Source organism: Diplotaxodon limnothrissa, linkage group LG23 (genome assembly GCF_057381915.1).
Source record: "Diplotaxodon limnothrissa isolate DT_005_m linkage group LG23, D_limnothrissa_male_GT1.1, whole genome shotgun sequence".
Lineage (NCBI taxonomy): Eukaryota > Metazoa > Chordata > Actinopteri > Cichliformes > Cichlidae > Diplotaxodon > Diplotaxodon limnothrissa.
In genome coordinates this window covers 8,971,951-8,993,094 of record NC_140617.1, presented here as the reverse complement: position 1 = coordinate 8,993,094, position 21,144 = coordinate 8,971,951, and the positions used below count along the sequence as shown (strand labels likewise).

The window sequence follows — 21,144 nt, the reverse complement described above, 5'->3', positions numbered from 1 at the left end:
ATAATGCTACTATCTACTTGGGTTATCACATGGCAGCAACTCAACAACAGTGCATTTACTGTAGGATTGTTGACACGGTCGTGATGACCTGTGGAAGATTCGGGATTTGAAAAAAAGAATATATCGTGTCAGTAGCAGTTATCTGGGCAAAAATACCTTGTGTATGTAAGAGATCAGAGGAGATCTGTTTCAAGCTGATAAGAAGGCAACAGCAGCTTAAATAACCACTCATTAAAAGGTCTGCAGGCAGCTAACAACAGGTAACTGAGGCTAACTTTCACACAAACTCAGCAAAATTGGATGACAGAACAGAAAAACGTGTACAATATTTTCTTGGAATATTTTCTCGGTACACTATGGATTGCAAAGCTCTAATCACCTCAGATGAGGTAGAAAACAGATTCACTTTTGGCAAATCATTTTTTAACAACTCTTTATCTAGGATGTTTAGCTAACATTTTGTTGTGTTTATTTAAACTTTTAGCTAACAGTTTTAGCAGTTAGCCATACTTTTAGCCACTTTCCAGTTTTTAATATGAATTTTATCTTTTTAAAATCTAGTATGTTTAGTTAACAGGTATTTGTTCTACTGTGCTTTTAGATATGTTAACATTTCTAGCCACGCTAGAATTTTAGCTCAATATTTCAACTTGTTTATTCAATTCAGTTTTATTTATATAGCTCCAAATCACAACAACAGTCACCTCAAGGCACTTTATGTTGTAAGGTAGACCCTACAATAATATATACAGAGAAAAAACCCAACAATCATATGAACCCTCATGAGCAAGCACTTTGGCGACAGTGGGAAGGAAAAACTCCCTTTTAACAGTAAGAAACCTCGGCAGAACCAGACTCAGGGAGGGGCGTGGCCAATTACTGCGATCGGTTGGGGTGAGAGAAGGAAGACAGTTTATTCATGTTTAGATGTTGTACGCCATTACTGCACATTACTTATTCAAGATGTTAAGTTAGCAATTTAATTGGTTTATCACAAATTTTGGCTAATGATTTCTGACTTTAGTTTATAATTTAGCTAGTTTTTTCTAGCTAAAGTTACAAAATGATTTCATTAGCTAAGAGTGTCTAAATTTACATAATTATAAAATGTAAATTAGTTGATGCACTCGGTAAACTATTTTATTAATTTTATTTACTTTTGCCCATTATATTTATGTATTAATTATTAATTTTCCTTTCTATTTTCTACTGTGTGCCTGTTAATTTTGCAGGTCCACACAATCTTACAGTAAATTAAATTGTAACTTTTGATTTTCTTCAGTTTAGCTGAACTAATTTTGACACATACCCACTGACCACTGCAGAAGTACCCCAGCTTGTGAGTTACTGCTTTTTATCTGGTCAGTGCTTTAGATGTTTGATGACGAAGAACCACAAGCAAAGATGTCAGTGTGCAGCTAGTACCATATGTGGTTCTTTAACATAAATGTTTCCACCACTTTCCATAAACCACAAGCAACACCTCGACAAGAAAGTGATTGTTAATACTTCATTAGAGAGTTCATGACTTGCACCTCGTAAACACAAACACACTGCTGAGAGGAAGCTCTGAGTCACAGCACAGATATGCGACATATCCTGGCAGCCCTAGCTCCTTGCTCAGCAATGCAGCACGGACAGAATGTGAATCCTGGTTTAAAGTGAGAAGAGTGAGGTTTTTAAAATGAACAAATGCATAAAGAGTCAATGACGACCTGTTGTGACACAAGTTTATTCTGTGTGTGTTTCTGAGTCAGTTTAGTGAGAGACTAATGAGGACTACTGAAGAGACGTTTGTTTGTGTCTTTGGTTTATACCCTGTTTCCCTGGCAACAACCTCACTGGGGTTATAGCGGTTTGGCGCAACTACGGAAGTCATTTAATCTCAGAGGTATGATAATTATTTCAGTGGACATTGACCTTCGTATACTTTTTAGTCTATCGGCAAGAAATACGGGCTGCATTAAAGTATATTAGTCCATTCTAATTTTATAACTATAGAATTCTATAGTAAAATTCTATTACTGCAGTATGTAAGCATGTCCTGTAAGCACTCTGTTGATAACATGTATGTAATGTCTGCATTTTGAGGTGTCTTTTTTTGTTTGTTTGTTTCAGAAGGATAATGAACGAAACTGAGTACCTAAAGTTGTTCTATAGACGGTATAGAACAGATGGATGTAGCCACCATGACTGCTGTCTTGTACAAAGTAACCACCTACCAAAATAAATAAAAAAAATACTCAAACCAAAGTCCAAACTACTGTCTGTACCAAGCAGCAAGCCAAATAAATCCATTAAAAATGCTTGAAAAGTCATCAACACCACAAACATCTTTAAGTTGTATTATGAGACTGCAACTGGCTAAAGCCATACACAGTATAAAACACTGATGTAGCCTCCAGGTTTAAAAAATGAAGCTAACACACAAGTGCCTTAAACCTGCTTTTTTTTAATGGCCACCGGGGGGCGAGACTTGTAATTGCAAAAAGAGTTTTGGTCCTATTGAGATGTGCACATTGTTTGAGAGTTGTCCGCCATTTTGAATGTGTTACAACCCAGTGTTGGTCAAGTTACTTGAAAAAAGTAATCAGTAACTAATTACTGATTACTTCCTCAAAAAGGTAATCCTGTTACTTTACTGATTACTTATTTTCAAAAGTAATTAATTACTTAGTTACTTAGTTACTTTTTAAAAACACGATTTACAACCTGAATAGGTGATAAAGTGATAGATCTTTCAGCCCTATTCCACTTTTTCTGCATAATCCATCATACAAAATGTAATTAAATGAAAAAGTCTCTTTTTAAAACTTGTTTTATTAGTTTTAATCTTTTAACTTTATGCATCAAGCAAAAATTTTATTATATGCAACATTCTCTGACTGGAAGAAAATAAAATATTTTTTGTGTTTACACTCACTCTTTCAAATAGATGCAAGTAAAACACAGCAGAAAATAAATAAAGTCAAAGACTCAGCGGTCCTGTTGCTCTATTTTCACCTGTAAAGCAGGAGTTGGGTAGGTGGGGGTTTGCCCTGGTGCAGGTGTGCTGCAGCGGTCAGTTCCGCGAGTTTCTCTGTGAATTTCCCATCACGTCGTTGCGCACTCGGTGCTTGCTCGGAAGTTTAGGGGTTTTTTTTCACTGTAAAAAGACGTTTTCTTCCCACGCACAACGGACGCTAATGTTTTTGTCACTTTTTATGGAATCAAACTCAAAATAAGGTCAGTACTTCCACGCTTTAAACGCTGCACGCTCATACTCTCTCCAGCACTCGATATATTATCCACTGTTAATCTGCACACAGCTGCTGCCACAAACGTCGCACTCGCTTACATCACTGTCACGAGACATTCTCGCAAAAAAAAAAAAAAAAGAAAAAAAAAGAAAAAAAAGAAAATCACAGTTTTAGTAACGCAGCGTGCTTACGGGAAAGTAACGGTAATCTAATTACCGTTTTTGCAATAGTAATCCCTTACTTTACTTGTTACTTGAAAAAAAGTAATCGGATTACAGTAAACGCGTTACTGCTCATCTCTGTTACGACCACCGGTTACTTGGAAAAAAATGTGTATTCCCTGATTGACTGTCAGTGGTTCATGGCTCTTGCTGGGTGAAATTGATTCACAAAGAAGTTGCTGTACCAAAAACAACCTAGTGATTGCTTTGGTTGCTAGCAGACTGCCACAGTTGCGTGTAGTTTTTCATGACTGCTTGTAAACACTCGCTAACTACCAGCTGGGCAATGGACTTGGGCTTTAGCAATCATTTTCCTAGTGAAGGCAATCAAACCTCCACTAACCACTTACAACCTGTTGGAGAATGGTAATTTTTCCTTCACAACCAGTGCCTGTAAGATGGCCATGGACGGATCTCTATGCCTGTGTGATTGGGGACTTATTGACTTGATCACATGTCCAAAATGTCCAAAACAAATCAGGGTCAGATGATCAGTGATCATGCGTTTGCAAAACCTCAATAGTAGTCTATGAGAAACTGGTTTCATTATGAGAAAGAAGGATTATCTAGGGTCTGCTTTGACAATCACATGGTTTCCTTGTTTGTTACATCCAACTATGACACACCAAGATGGCTTCAAAACAGGACTTCAGAAACCAACTGGTGATGTCATATCTTTCATACTGTCTATGCCTGAGGAAATGCTGCCACACTCCTAACTTTAAGCTTTACAAGTATTTATATATAACTAAAAAGTTCACCTCCTTTAGAATTTAAATGCATAGCGAAATATCCACAGAGGCTAAAACCTTTTACTGTATCAGCCTTGAAAACATGCTTCATAGTTAAGCATTTGAACGTGCGAGTCTGTGAGGATTGCTTCAACTGGCCATTAGAGGAGTTGCAGTTTTTGGCACTCCTTTTCTTGCTACATTTTTAAACCCTGGAGGCTGGTGCTTAGTAAAACTAGTCACTAGAATTCCTGTTGAAGTATACTCAAGTGAACTGTACAGAACATTCTTGTTAGTCTTAAGGAGGTTTAATTAATGTTGCCTTCATTTTTCAGCTGTTTTTTCTTGTGATATTCATGGTGTTTGGGACCACCCACCCTTTGTCTGTGTGTGTGTGTCTGTGTTAGGGTTGAAAAGTATTTGACTGTAATTGGAATTTTAGAATAATGACATGATCTGATTAGAATTTTTCAGACTTCTGTTATCCAAAAATAAATCTTATTAATATAACCATGATAAGCAATGATCGTGTGTGTGTGTGTGTGCGTGCATGCGTTAGGTCATGCCTTTTTACAGCCTGTATTGATCTACTTTCTTCATAAGGGAAACTTTTTACATACTGTCATCTGTGTAATTCCATTCAAATTTTCCACTTCCTCCCCTTTCCAGATTGATTGACCCCTGCTTTCATTATCCAGGCCACTTCTGCTTGCACTTAAAATATCAGTTCAAGACTCTTTATAATCAGGTGCTGTCACTGCTTACTCCATGTACAGTAAGTCTTTGGTCTGTTTAAAATCAAATACACAACTCGTGTTCCTCTTTCTTTCGCCCTCAGGCTTTGCACTAGCCACACACGCACTGCACATTATACAGTCAACCATTCATTATTACAGCATTTCTTTAACAAACCCACAAAAAAAAAAAAAAAAAAAAAGCCCGAAGCCCGAACCATTCTGAAACCTCTGCACAAACATCACGATCACTGTTGTGAGAAAAGTCTAAATTGAGGTCCTGCTAAGTGCCAAAGCTTGCCTGTTTTTCATCATACTGAGTAAAAATGAACATAATGTAGAGCTGTATATAAAAAAACAAATCCACAGCAGTACAGAGAGTTCAGCTCGCACGTACATAAGAAGCAGTTTGTGGAATAAAATCCATGCAAGAGAACAATTTTGACTGTCAAAGCCAATGCCTGGTCTTATGAACAAGAGATTAAGCTGTGGAATGGGTTTGGGGATAATTGTTACCTCTGCTACTCATGCTTGTTGTAACGCCCACCTAAACATTATGCGGTACCAACCTATAATATAATGCTTTGCCCTTAGTATCGCGGTCAACATCGTGGTGGTCACACCTTTTTAATGTTGCACTCTAGTGTCTCTTTCTGTGTCTTGGAGTCTTTCTTGGAGTATTTCAGAGTATGTAAGTCGTCGTGTCATATGTAGATTGTTAAATAACTTGTACATCAAAAGTAGGTATCGAAACTGCAGCTTCCCTTTGTTACTTACCAGATCCCTTAAGACAGCAAAGTGAGGAGAGAGGATGACAACTCAGCCCCTCAGCAATTTACCGCTGTTTGGCTAGCATCAGTCTTTGAGAATCATACTATTGATTTTTGCCAAAGGTGTCTCCAGACCATACTACCATCAACGCCAAACACACATTTGCTTGTAACTACACTTGCATGGTCATAAGGTCACAAGCAAAAAAGATAATGTAAAGCTCTCAAGCATGTCTTTGATATAAAGAGATGTTTAGGACGTAAAGAAGTCTGAAAGTAAAGTCTTCCCTCTATCCACTGGGTCACAGAAAAACTAGCAAGCAAACAAAATCAGAAGGTTTAAGGGAAACATAACGATCAGCATGATTTGGTAGGGATAAGTAACATAAGTGTGCTTATTTTCAAGCATGTTTAATACTAACTTTGTATTTGGTTGCTCTTCTAGTTTTTGACTATTGATTAGATGTGAATAATATTTTATGGAAGAATAAGTATTCATAAATAAGTTAATGGGGAATATTCGGTCCATCCAGGACTGATTATAGTCAAACGAATGTGGGTATTTTCTTCAGTGGTAAAATATACAGTAGTATGGCTCTGTTTTGGGACCTCCCTGCCCTTTCATACCGAGTACTGACAAGGAACATTGAAGTTGGATTGCAAAATAGCTTGCAGATGAAGAGCAAGTTAAAGTAAAATAATCTGCACAATGTGATGTTTTTCGGGAGTAAGTCCAGAAGGTGTAAGTATAAATATAGAAGGCAAACAGCTGAGCCATCACCTGATGTGAGATAGCTGAAACCTGCTGGGACTGTGAGTGCAGCTTGACTTCATAGCCTTCATAAACTAATACAACCTCTGCGAAGATTTCATGTATCACGGTGTGACGATAACTTTTTCTTTTATGAGGTGTCTCAATAGACAAGCATGAACCTTTACCTGTAGGCGTATAAAGAAAACCAACCCTGGATACCAGCAACACTGACACGTCATCTGCTAATACATGTGCACGCATCTGGATTAGAGCACACAGATTTACAAGCTTAAGGTGTTACTCCGCCAGTCTGTCATGAAAGCACTTTACAGGTTGTCACGCGTTCACAGTTAAACCCTGCAGAACAGGTGAGACAATAACTCTTCCCATGATGGCCCTGTCCATATGTTTAGATGCAACAGATGTCTCACTGGCACGCAGTATTCCTCAACTGTTTAAGCTCTATATTTAAGGGCCTGCTATGGGAACTATGGTTTATTTCCCAGACAAGCACACACAATCAAATGAGCTCCAATGCCAAGAGAACTTTGGGTTGCCTTAAATAACAAATGTGCTTGAAGCAAAAGGTCACATTAACTAAACATTTTTACATTGTATGCTTAATCCTTAAAACAGTTTATAAAAAGACAAACAAAAAACTGTCCGTACATGTTTGTTGCTTGTTCTTTTATCCTGCTTGCAGTAGTCTGAAAATATCACATCCATCAAATTCACTAAGTACTAAAGCACATAAATCAGCCATAATTCATGTCATTGTGTAGTACCGTTAGATGTAAAAAAGCTGAATTCCAGATGCAGTGAGATAGTGTTTCTAGCTTGCTATCCATCACTTCACTGCCTTGTGGTAAAGAACTTTGCTTTCCATTCAAACACGAACCTTGGTTCAGATCTACCCAGACAATCTGGGCCTCTCCCCTGAGAATTTCCTATAATTCTTAATGCTGATGTCTGGCATCAACACCGGACATCAAACCCAAATGCCTACCAACCCAGCTCGCTGTTCCTTCAGCAGAGAGAAACAGCAGGTCTGTTTTCACAGCTCGGGTCTCCTGCAATCCCGCCTGCCTGCCAAGTCACACAGCGACTTCCTACATCTCATCAGCCCAGTATTATTAAAGCAAAAGTCATCCCTTACACAGGCTTCCAGTATGTTGTTCCTGTGATTTAGAACGTTTTATTTTAGATTTATGAATATGCTCTTTTCATTTGAAATAAACTCTAGCGATTTGCGATTATCTAGCAGCTGTTCTCTGCTCGATAATAGCCAGTGCTGTGAAAACACTGCATTTTTGGGAGCTATTTGCATGCACGACTTTCAGTAGTAAAAGCTTAAATGCACATAACTCCAGAAAACTAATGACGTAGCATGAAAGCAAGTAAGTCTAGACACTTATCCTTTAAGCTAACTAAACTGCTCACTCTGATAATTAAAGTCAATCCACACTGATCCTCACTGCCTTTGTGTACATACAATAAAACAAAAGCTATTTCACGATAAAACCTTATTTTAAATATACAAGACGTTAGTGTAAGAGTTTCCACACTGTGTCTGTCTGCTAACAAAGTGGTTTGTTGGAAAGTCTTATGTAAAAAAAACCTTCTGTAAAAAACAAACCCAAAAGTAATTAAAGCAGCAAAGTGGGATTACTTTTTAAAGTTGCTGCATTGCAGAATATTGCAGAGTATCTCAGACTACATGGACACTGAACAAACAGGACCTGATGAACTGAATGAAAAGCCCTGGGTGCTTTAAGCTGAGAGTGGTCAACCTCTGTTTATAGAGGCCATTTGAGGAAACGGTCTGGCAGAAAGATGACCTTTGGCTAATGGCATGGCTGCTGGTTTTACTGTGTAATTACAGATTTTAAAGGGGAGAGGGCAGGAGAGGGGTGGCTTACACTGCCTCACAGTTGGGAATTGATTGTTTCTAGTGGCGTACTTGTGATGTTATTGTGGAAAAACTCACAGAGAACCAACTTTGCTGATATGCTGCTAGTTGAAGAAATCCCACACATTTGTTAGAAATGTAACCCTCGTACACAAAGTTGCTGTACATTATGTTATACAAATTAGATTTGGAAGCTAAAGTCAGTATCATTGTCATTGGTATCTATAATATTAATCTCATATTCGTTTAGGAAAGAAATTTAAATGGAATGTAATGCCCGTTATAATCAAAACCTAAAATTCAATATGAATCATTTAACAGGATCTTCTGTTCCCATCAAGGTTTGAACCATTTTGGACAACAACCAGTTAGCTTACAACTAACTTGCTCTTGTCCCTGTAGCAGTGGTTGATGTTAGAATGATTTAGCCCTATGATTTTTGGCTTCTTTCTGGGTCTTTATGAGTCCAGTGGTGCTATTTTGGGGGCTTTTTTTTTTTTACCCTGGGATTAGTTTTGATGTGTGTTTAGGTTGGAGGGATAACACCAGATCTTATAACCCTTAGTGGGATGGTCTGTGAGGCTTCCATCAAAGGGTTGTAAGGCCCTTTAGCCTTTTGCAATTCAGTGGTAATATTTTGCTGATTGTTCGGACTTCTGTTTTTTCTTTGTTGATAATAAATGGTAAAGTTTTTTGAAACTACTCAACTCGTTTTGGTTTTATTGGATGTCTTTCTGTAGGGTTGTAACATCATTTCGTGGCTTTTCTGGGACTGTCTGACTTGCTGATGTGAAGTTTTAATGAGTTTGATTTCTTGTGTGTCTACTATCGCTTTGCCTCTTTCATAGTTAAATTTACAAGGTCTACAGAACATGTGGCACAGCTCTACAGCATCGTCCTCATAGTCATATTTACCTGTAATTTTCTGCCTCCTCCACTATACTCTCAGCTCTGGAAGCACAGAATTAACAAGTCATAACATTTACATGAACACCAGATAGGAGCAGGTATCAAATCCAGCACACATGCAGTGAAACTGGACTGTGCAATGCAGGAATCAAGCTTTACTGCACTGTAATCAAACTGTAGACCACATGCAGACAGACATAAGCCACATCAATGCCACACTTAACCATCTGCTGTGGTTTTCATATACCAAATTAACTGTTTTATTTATATTTATATATATATATATTTGTTTGTTGCAAATCACCTTGTGGCTAACAGTTGGCATATAGTGGACATCCAGTCCGAGACCCAACAATGTATTTACCGAACTGCATATGTATGTCAACCAATGGTTTTCATTGGTAGTATCTTCAATGTCTCATCTCAAAATTGAGAACTGCTTTTGGCCGTTTATCTTACAAGAGGCTGAATTTCATTCACATCTGTTGGTGTTGTTCACCACATTTCCCCTTAACTTTTACCAGAACTAAAAAGATGAAATATTGCAGGTCAAATAAAACTAAAGAACATTGTGAGGGCACTTTTCGGTAAAACCAAAGTTCTGGCTGTACAGCATCTATCCATTAAACAGAAGAAGGTCAAGCAATTTAAGTTTGGTTTTTTTTGGTTTTTTACATATACTATTTCACTTTGTTATTTGTTATGTCATGTGTACAGCACTTTGTTTTCAGCTGAGAGTTGTTTTGAAAGTTCTATATAAATAAATTGCTTGCTTGCTTGGTGTAGTACCTTCCTTGACAACCATACATAATTTCAGTTAAACCTTTCAGTATTAAAGTTCCAGTACATGATAATTCAAGGATCATTTAGGTCATTAACTGGATTTCACTAGTGTCTTTCTGAAATTTGGAACCAATTCAATGCATCTGCAGGCTAGCCTGGGAGATCCGGGGCAGAAGGATCACTATGGTGATATAGGAAACCCAGTGGATTACCAGTATATGTTTCATTCAGCCTTTAAGAATCATCGGTGTCTGTGTAAAGTCTAATTAAAGTCCAATATTTGTTAAGTTCAGTGGACCAAACTGCCATCTTTAAAATAATTTCATTAGGATAACTCTAATGTGAATATGAAACAATACCAGTGTGGAACCCTGGAAGCATGAAGGGAGTGCTAACCACAGCTTCCCTGCTTTTAGGACAAAGGTGGAGTTTTGTTACATGTCCAAAAAAGAAATGCATCTGCTAGGTGGGTAAAACCCATGCACAAAAGGCTTGTTAACTGCAGACAAAACACAGGACTTTTGAAAATAAAGCCATACCCTGTCCAGCCCTTATCTAATAACCATGACATCCTACCTGATCCCTACAGAGCTGTCAGAAAGGTGCTCAGGAAAAAACACTATACTCTGTCCTGGGCTGGGCGTGCAGTGCGAGGTCAGACAGAAACAATAAGAGCCATCCAGCAAATGCCACTCTGATCTGTTTACAGGCACAGACAGACAGCAGCTCCCAGACTCACCCTGGCACACACGATGCCACACATAAAGGCAGAGGAATGCTTTTGTTCTGAAAAGGCCCGGGAGTCCCCCTTTAACCCTCCTGACAAAACCGAGACTCAACACTATCATTCCCACCACACCTCAGACGATCATCCAAGTCTGTCTCCCTCCCTCCAGCAAGCCCCTTGCTGCTGAGTAGCATACACCGTAGGCACAAACACATGTGGACAGGACCGATACTTACAGCTTTGGTTTAGGTTTGGTAGGCAGCGGAGGCCCGTCTTTCCCAGGGGATGGAGACAGCTTGCCTGGTGCTGGGCATGAATCTGGTATCACAGGGGCTGGACTTTGAACTGGCATAGAGATATCTGTTGTGGGATCAGACTGTGGCAGAGGTGGCGGTGGGGGCGGTAGTGTGGTCTCTTTAGGAAGGCTTGGAGGTGATGGTGGATGCAGGGCTTGGCCATTTTGCACAGATTCTTTCCCTTTGTCCTCCATCTCTGTGCTCATCTGTACTGGAGGCATAGCTGACACACTGGGCCAGATCTCCAGCTCCTTGATCTGGAGAGTCTCAGCGCTGGGCTGAGGCACCGTCTTGGGTGGCAGCTCCAGGAGGCTGATCTCGGTGGGTGGGGGAGGAGGAGGGAAGGCTGATGCATCCTCAAACCCTGAGCTATCACCAGACATGCCATTACTGGATGAGTCCTCAGCTGCTGAGGGAAACAAACAAGAAGAAGGTGGATTTTTGTTTTTTAACTTTAATGTTTAGTTTTTCTTCTAGCCATCACAGACCTTATAAAGATCACACACACACACACACACACACATACACTGCATCACTGCATATCTGATCTGAAGCAGCAGCTGGGTCCAGTCAGTTCAGTCTGATGCAATTCCTGTTTATTCAGCCTTTGCTTTAAACTGTGCGGTGAGTCCCATTCTGTACATACACAGTTCTGTCTGTGAGCATGCACACAGAAATATTTGTGTCCCGCTCCACTCACAAATTTCACCTTTCCCTCACATGCGACATAACAACAATACACACAAAAGAAGACAGTGATCTTCTAAAGACCTACCATGGCAGCTTTTATTAATGAATGTAAACTGTAAGACCTCAGGGGAACTACTGGACTATCAGTGCTAGTGCAAAGAGCCAGAACTGACTCCTTTGCCAGATTTCCTCTGTTTTGGAAAACTTCATCTTTATTTAATTTTATCTTTTGAAAAACAAGGATATTGGCGTAACTGTTTAAAGCCTATTAACCCTCTGAGGTCTAACTCATCAAGGTATTGAAACATTTTATTTTTACTGTTCTCCAAAGAACAATTAAAAACAGGATAGGGTTACAGTCATCTAGGTATGATTCAGACCTCACAGTGTTAAAGCCCAATAAGGAGAATATAGGCCATCACCAATGGATTTCTCAGAAATCAACCATGATTAAGATGCTTGCCAGCAAGTTCTGTTACTAAAGCCTGAAAAACAAAGTCTGGCAGCACGACAGCACCCAGAACCTGAAACTAGAATCATTGAAAGCAAACAAGTTAGAGACCAAAAAGTCTGGCCTTCAAAATTGCCAGGACACATGTAGGAAATTAGTTATTAACTCTGAAATTCCTCCGGATTTGGGGGATTTTCATGTGACTTCAACAATGGATAATACTGAAACCACAACTTAAGACAAGGATGTAAAACTGTCTTTAGTTTATGAGCCACATACTCCCCAATTCCAAATGGGCTGGATCAGTAAAACCAGTGAATTATAACATTTTTTAAATCATTTTTTTCTTTCTGTGTAGAGAAGCTTGAGTAAATTCTGAAAACATTAACAATCAGTGAAGCATCCGTTTACGAAACAGATGAGACGTCTTAAGAAAAATAAGTCCATTTTCAACTGTAAGTTTCAGTTTTTCCACGTTCAGTCATTCTACTGTCATCGCAAAGAAACGCTATTGTTGTGAATAAAAGAAATGCATCTGCACGGCTCCTTGGCTTAACCAATCTGTGGTATGGCGGGTGATCAGTAATGTCTTAGTTACAAACAGAGCCGTAAAAGTGACAATGATTCAGACCTTTGGCTCGAACAAAATTAAGAGTTCTGAAAACCAGTCTCATGATATCATCCATTCCAACATCTCGCAACACAAAGCTTCCTGCAGATACAGTAGAAAAATCCAAACTGATTCAGTTCTACAATAATATTGCACAATGCAAGGTTGCGCAGTGGACCAGATGTAGATTGTTGGTTCTTGCTGAGAGGCCGTATGTTGTGACAGCTTTTTGCCTAACCCATATGTTTTGGAGATGGGGAACAATGTAGTCTTTTGAATTTTCCCCCTGGTCATCGAACATACTGGGATGGATTTGGCACCTTATGGTTTACATTGCATGACCAGTTACTGAACCTGAAAAATATAAGTCCGGTAAGCAACCAAGCCAGAGATAAAATGGTCTAGTTTTTAATGTAGCTGGTTATTGAGTCTTTGACTTTATGTGGGGAATTAATATGTGACTCCAACATCTCAAGGCACTTCTATATTTGCCTCATTGGCTTGTTAATATGCTGATAATGTTGTTCAGTCTGTTTCAGACGTACCTGGGGTAACGGTGAGTTGGGCTGTGCTGCTAACAGAGCCATAAAGATTGGAGGCAGTGCAGCAAAACAGACCTCCGTCCTCTGGAAAGGCCTCGGCAATAACGAGGGTGCAGATCTCCTCTAAAAAAACAAATAAACCACACCTCTGAAAAAAGTACATTTTTGATGATTAAGAGAGTTGAAGCTGAGAGACAGAATAAACACAGGCGTGAGACACTGAGACTTGACTTGTTGTGACTTGATTTGTTTGTGATGAGCAGAGTGACACGTTGACACTTGATTTGTTTGTAATGAAACATAATAGAGATATCACATCAATATGGGGATGAATTACATACACAGAAGCGTGATGATTGACATGTCACGTAGACTGATGAATCACTATTCAGACACAGGGAGAAGATGAATAAGCACAGACGTAACTATTAATGAAGAACAGCCAGACACGAGTGCAGATGTTCAGGGATGTCTGAGTGATTCAAAGCCAGAAAGACGCACCTGAAATGACCCCTGAGTCACACAGGTGGAAAATATCTGACATAAATTAGTGTGTGTCATTGTTTATGTGTTGGAGTTAGCAGATGATGGGGCTTCAGGGACTCCCTGTGACTGCAGCAGATGCAATAATGAGTGTTGTGTCAGATTTATTGACTTGTGATCTTCTGTAGTTATGACCTAGGCTGCAGTTCAGCTTGAGTCTCCAGCCAAAGTTTATAATCCATTGCTAAATTTAACCACTGACTGCGGCTGGGAACATGAAAGCAGAGTAATTGATAGAGTAGTTCTTGGAGGAACCGAGGTGACATACCTGGCTCAGCTGCAGATCGAGGCTCTAATTTACAGCAAATAACAGACAGAGAGGAAGAGAACAAAGACATTATGATTATTAATGGATGTGAAATCAGTTTAATTCTAAAATCTAAAAATGCCTTAGCTACAACAGTTTGCTCAATTGTCTCACTTTTCTGGAGAATACGAAAATCAGGAGAGTCCTGGATCTCGTTTCCCTGGCGGTACCATCGGACCTGCAGAGGAGGACTTCCACGAACCCTGCACTCTAGAACCACTACCTGGCCCTCAGATGCCTGGGCATCCTGCAGGAGCTGCACACAGGAAGGAATGATAAGCCAAAACATAATGGAAAAAATAAGAGAGAGATCATGAGAAAAAGGAGCGAGTAATAGGTGACAAGTACAGAAGAAGGAGAAAGATGGCATGGCAGTAGCTTATATGCAAACAGCAAAGTGGATGAACTTAAGCTACAAGGCTATCAAAAAAATAAAAGCTTATTTTCACAGGACTTCCACTTTAGCAAACCAGGAGTCCCCTTTAATTGGCTCCATCTGGTCCCTTCGTTTTGTGCCTCAGGCAATCAGATAATGTACCTTAATCTGGCTGTTTACTCCATATATTTCATCTTTAGTCTAAAATGAGCATCCGTTTCCTTCCAAATAGCTGTCACCAAGTGCCGAGACTTAAAACGAGCTTAGATCACTTTGTCAAAATTGATGAAATTATTTCTTAAATATTTGGACACTGACAAACCGAATGTCCTTAAACAAAAGTCATTGTTTCCAACATCTGTTAATCATCATTGATATGGATGTGCACTGGAAGTTTTTGAAGCAGGATTTTTATCACATCACCCAACAATTACGTGATGGTTTTTGCTTCATAAATAATCTCAGTTCAAAATAATCCAAATGCATTTTATACTGGCCTTGGTGCAGCCATTTATTCTATCCGCTGCCTGTTACAACTTGTTTTAGCTCCCTTCACCCTCACTTTAAGCCAACTCGTCTCTGATTGGCTGCTCCTAATAGACATAAAATTTGAACAGTGGGTGGGCGGGGCTTCAGGGCAGCCAGAGTCCATGACGATATCTGCTCTCACTGATCATACAGAACAAAGAGGAGTAGGAAAAAAACATCCTGCTGTCTCACAGGGATTACTTGTGCAAACTCTGACCTCAATACTTGGAATTTTGGCCATTATAACACTCCTCATTTATAGAAAAGAAAGGCCTAACAGCTCCCTTTTAAGTTGGCTAACATAAGCTAGTACTTTATTAGTATAGCTTTTCTTATAACAGAATAAATTACACTCTTTGTTTGTTAATTATTAACCCGTCTAATATTTTCAGTTGTTTTAAGTTTGGTATAAATCGGGGATTTCAAGCTAATTTTAGTTCCTGAGTCAAAGCCCATTAAATCAAGTGACCCTAACCAGTAAAAACATTGCAATAAAATGTAGCTTTATTTTAGTGTGAGTAAGAAGAAATAAACAGTGCCTGTTAATGAACCATCCATTCACGATAAGTAATTGTAATATCAACAGTACGTCAGGTTAGGTGTGCACTGGAGTTCACAGTGAATCTACAAAATAGTTTTTTCAAACTAAAAAAAATTAAATAATTTGACAAGATCCAGAAAATATTTTTAACTTTTTATGCATTAAGTGCATATGCACATGTATGTGTGCTTTAAGGGGGATTAAACCCCCCACATGGGTGCTCTTTATTTCCCAGTTGGAGACCCTCCACTTTACAAATGACCACCTCTGTCCAATTAATCACACCACAGCTTATCAAGTTGCAGAAGTTAAGAAAAAACACATCCTTATGAGAGCTGAGGTAAAATCCACGGTGACATGGACTGCTACATCCCTCAACAGGAGGCACTCAGTGTCAGTGTGGATAAATGTGCCTCTCACTGTGTTTCTGGGCATACTTTGAGAAGAGCATGGGTTGAATGTACATCATGGGTGTGTGGGTGTATGGGTGCGCTGTAAGGGTGACATCACAGTGCTGACTTCACTACAGGCAAACATCCTCTCATCGAGATGATTAAAGCTTGCTATAGTTTTGAAAGGAGGCTGGGTGCGGGGGTGAAGAAAAACAAGTGACTTTTTGTAATGAAGTGCAAAATGATTTAGAGACTGACTGGCTCAATGAGAGTGAAAGAGACCTGACCCTTGTGGGTTTGGCGGGCATGTTTGAAGCCTCAACTCGTCTCATTCCTGCCATCACATGACCCACAGCCTGAGGAAAAGAGGGAGATGAGGGCTGTTGGAGGAGTGCTGAAGAGTCTGAGTTGGAAAAGGACGTCCTGGAGCCTGAAGAGGAGGAGCTCCCATCAAAGTCTATGTTTTATCTGACCCGCACTGCTGAAAGCCACAGCACTGCATGCTGTTATTATGGGAAGACAAAGAGTCTGAGGACAATGTTTAACAGGTTCTGTGTTTGTATGTGTACATGCATTGCATGCATGATGAATTGCATGTATCCTTTTTATGGTTTGGGTAACAATTCCCTTGTTCTTTTTAAAGGAAATCTTCATGGTATTGCATTCAAATATGTCAGACAATGGCAGGCTTCTAATTTTGCCACAGCAGCAATGAGTTAAAAACAGTGCTTTATGTATAGACTGTACATAAAAGATAGACATAGAAACCATGATGTCACCCATTGTTTTGTAAAGTAAAGTTCTGGGGCCTCTACTTTAGCCTTGTGGTTGTCGTCTTGATGTTTTTTTGGAGCCAGACATGACGTATATGGACGAGATTTCAGAGTTATTAGCTAAACTTGGCATGCTTGGTTAGTGAGCTGCATCCCCAAACTATACAGGTACACCTGCAAATTAATGATGAATATCATATAAATAAAATCATTTCACTCACCAAGACCTGAGCACAGACTTCTTGGATGTGCTGTTAGTATAATTAATCACACACGAAGCCACAATGGTTGTCAGATAATTGTATTAAAAGTGCTTCAGGGTAACCAACACCACAAATGTTACCTAAACTTCCAGTTCAGTGACTCACATCAGTAACTAGCAACAGTATCGACAGCAACATAAAGCTCCCAAGCCTTTAGTAATGGTTAACTTTAAGTCTCAAAGCAATTCAGTAAGGGTAAAAAATTAATTAAAAAAGCTACTTTGGCTGGTTCCTTGCCTCAAGAGTTCACCACAGTGGGTACCTCTATATATTTAATTTTGACTTTATTTAATTTTACATCAGATGCCCTTCCTGTTTAAACTCCAAAAGAAATTTGTGTTTCAGTCTAGCATTGAAGAAGCAACCTTTCACTTGTCAAGCAAATATGTGTGTACTACACTGAAAAAAACACAACCTTTTGAGAGAAATTAGCTATAGCTCGCTAAACTGCCTCAAGTGGCCATTCAAGAAATTGCAGTTTTTAGCACTTCTACCCTGGCTTCATTTTTCAGTCCCAGAGGTTATTGGTTATTGTTGTGGTTGATTATTGATGGGGTTTTTTAGCAGTCACACATGTTCATGATGTTTGCCATGTCTACTTACGTTTTGTGTAAAGAATGTTACACAAAAGTGTATGCACACTTACCTTGGTGAACAGAGGAGGGCCTGAGACTTCACCAGCATAGAGTGATGAAACTGGGCTCTGCATCTAGAAGACAACACACATTTACTTTTCCAAACAGATGAAGTTATTTAAAGAAACGGAAAGAGAAAGAAAGATGTTTTACCCGCTGTGGAGGCTGAGACAAGGACTGCACCAGGGTGGTGCGATGAGGTAGCACCTCAGGGGTTTTGGGTGAAGATGAGCGTATTGTTAGGGACATCGAAGTAGTCTTCTTCTGGACTCTAAAACAAGGAAAAACACAAACAAAAACTTATTTCTAGAAAGAAAAAAAAGAGCAACTTCAAAACTCTGTACGCTTTTATTTAAAATATAATGCTTGAAGGAAAATTGCCTCCACAGCAATTAAGATGATATCAGTGATCTTGGCTTCAGTGGGTAAACATTAATGGAAACAGAAACGAATATCAGGAAACAGTCCAGATGCAGGGAGATTTATACATAAGATAATGATGAAAAACATTTAGAAAAAGTGAAAGGACTCAGGGACTGCAAAAAATGCCCTATTGTAAAAATGGAATTGGAATTTCATGCCCAAAATGTCATTAAATTAATACATATTTTTCACGATTGGAGAGGAAATTGAATAAAACTAAAAGTTAAAGTCTCATGAATTAAAAAGTTTAACATTTGGAAATAAGTAAGAGACCAAACATCTCAGGTGATTTCCCCACTGTATTAACCCTCCCCAGGTCATTACTGTGATTGCTGACTATGTTCTGGGTCAGACTGTTGGCTAGCCTTTTTAGGACCCAGTTAACTAGGAGCAGGCAGCAGACTTGATTAGTCGCTCAAGGGCTCGGTTAGCCTGTTGGATAGTTCAAGGTTCACTGGGTCATAGTGTCAAAGGTAGTTGTGCAGGAATATACATACTGAGGCATGGCTCCTGATCTAGACTTCGATGCACCTTCTCCTTCTGAGTCTGATGACGACGCCCCTGCAGTGGAACACAATCAGAAGCTGCTGTGGTTTATGTGCTACAGAACATTATATAGGCCATTTATTTCCAATTAGCTTAACAGATTTACTGTTTTTAAATATGCAACTCTATACAATAAAATTATGACTAAGTGTTTCTCAAATCCGGTTTTGTGGAAGAAGGAAGTATTGGCTTTGTAATCTAAATTTTTGCTAGAGTTTAGTCACAAGTGTAAATGACTGCAAGGCTTACATTTATGGTGTTAAGATGAACACTGTCCCAGCTTCAAACCCTTTTTCAGAAAATATAATTTATCTTCATGCAGTTTCTTCATCTCTTCTACCTTCATCTCTCCCTATCCGTATCCTTCTCTGCCACACCAACCCTCTGCATGGCCATCTTCACTACATCCACAATTCTTCTCTGTTGGTTCCTCTTTTCCTTCCACTTGGCAGCTCCCTCTTCACCATTCTTTGTCTTCTATATCCACTATCCTTTCTCTGCACACGTCCAAATGATCTCAACCTTGCCTCTGCACCTTTGTCTCCAAACCATTCAACCTGAGGCATTCTTGTGATGTACTCACTTGTGATCCGGTCCATCCGGGTCATGCTCAGTAAAATCTTAGCACCTTCAGATCCACTTCCAGGTCCACTTTCTGACATTTTGTTAGTGCCACTGTTTTCAAACCATACATAATAGCAGGTCTCATTACCAACTTGTAAAGCATTCCTTTCTCTCTTTTTGTTATCCTTATGTCACAAACCACCTCTGACACTAATCTCCACCCACTCCGCCCTACCAGGATTCTCTGTGTATTGCTTTGGATGGTTGACCCCACGTATTTAAACTCATCTACCTTCACTGTCTCTCTTCCTTGCAGCTTGACTGTTACACCTGTCTCCCTCTCATTCACACACACGTGTATTCTGTCTTACTTCTAATGACTGTCATTCCTCTTCTCTATAGTACACACCTACCCTCCCAAAGTTGTCTGAGAAAGAAAAAAAAATAAATAAATCACAGTCCAGTCCGGATCTCAGTCATCCGTTAACCTGCCCACCACCGCTGCAAACAAGCTGCACCTTCTGGCCTTATCTATACGTCTTCATCAACACTCTCAAAGCAAACATTGCATCTGTAGTGCTCTTTCTTGGCATAGCTTATCAAACCACAGCAATAAGATGAATTAAACAATTGGCTGTATTCTCCTGTAAGACTTAATATCAGTCAATACATTTGCAAAAGCATCTCTGTAGTCTCAGCTGGTCAGTTATTTGGTGTGTACTTTCATCTAACCAAATTTTCATTGGTTGGACAATTACTGTTATTACATCCATGGGGCAAAAAGCGCTATATAAATAGCCTTTCAATCTTTTGTAGCCTCCCATAATTTTTTGCATCAGAAGGAACAGATTACCTGTTAAACACCACCATGTTTTTCCCGTGGACTTCAGAGATGGCTACAAGCTAGATTACAACACGTCAAAGAATTTGCTAGTACGGCTGCATTTGCTTAAAACAGATTATTAAAAAGTCAAGTGTAAGTGCATTTTAGTTATATGACAACACACAGTCACAACTGCACCAGGCTTCAGCATCTGACCCAAGGAGCAACCCAAACAAAGCTGGATGTCTGTCTCAAATAAGTATAAAAGTTCCTTATTGTCTGTTGTTTTGTTTTCAGTTTGAAATAAGGTTTACAGTGTTTCAATGTGCTGCATATACTGCCTTTTCATGTGTGTATAATTAATTTAGGCTAGAAAGCATAACAGGCAGAGCGCATGATATACTTTGTGGAACATTTTGTTAATCTGCAGATAAAATTAACCCTCTCTAACCCTCCATTGCCTGGGAACAATTGACTACGCACAGGTATCATTTCAGGCAACCAAGACTTTGGTTGGTTGACAACAACCCCAAGAAGAAGTAATGAAACGATCTGTCTGACCTTCAATGTAAACCTCAGCTGAAGTATTATCTGCTCCGAGACTGTTGGAAGCCACACAGGTGTAACGTCCTGTGTCGTCCTCAAAGGCTTCAGCAATCACCAGTGTGTGCAGGTCACCATCCCTCCAGATTTGGATGTCAGGAGAGTTGTGCAGCTCACGGCCTTCACAGAACCACCTAAAGGAAGAAGTACAAGACAAGTTTGATTACCTCAACATGTTATAGTAATAATTCATAAGAGACCTAAATTAAAATCATTTTTAAGATCTTGTTTGCCTTTGGGTCAGTCTGTTTAGGGGTCTCCACAGCAGATCATCTGTGTCTAACTCACCGTTTCTTTAGCATCCTTCTCTGTCTCACCAGCTCTCTACATTCCCTCCTTCACTAAATCTATGAATCTTCTCTCCGGGTTTCCTCTTTTTATTCTGCCTTTTTAAAGACATTACTATTCCTTTTCTAAAAGGAGGTCCTGCTCAAAACAAATTCACCAATAGTATGCCATTT

General features: G+C 39.4%; 1 protein-coding gene across 6 annotated transcripts in view; it reads right to left on the bottom strand.

Moving 5' to 3' along the window:
- Positions 1-21,144, bottom strand: part of palld (palladin, cytoskeletal associated protein) — a 69,275-nt gene that overhangs the window by 23,161 nt on the left and 24,970 nt on the right. For 4 of the 6 annotated variants that reach the window (XM_085347560.1, XM_085347563.1, XM_085347564.1 and 1 more), the window contains exons 3-11: positions 20,642-20,817; positions 18,645-18,708; positions 17,878-17,995; positions 17,736-17,798; positions 14,331-14,472; positions 14,178-14,201; positions 13,370-13,489; positions 11,014-11,482; positions 9,274-9,309 (exon numbers count right to left, since the gene is read on the bottom strand). In XM_085347560.1, the coding sequence (XP_085203686.1) occupies positions 9,274-9,309; positions 11,014-11,482; positions 13,370-13,489; positions 14,178-14,201; positions 14,331-14,472; positions 17,736-17,798; positions 17,878-17,995; positions 18,645-18,708; positions 20,642-20,817 (1,212 nt within the window). The remainder of the gene's footprint in view (positions 1-9,273; positions 9,310-11,013; positions 11,483-13,369; positions 13,490-14,177; positions 14,202-14,330; positions 14,473-17,735; positions 17,799-17,877; positions 17,996-18,644; positions 18,709-20,641; positions 20,818-21,144) is intronic. The other 2 variants (XM_085347561.1, XM_085347562.1) reach the window with 2 other exon arrangements.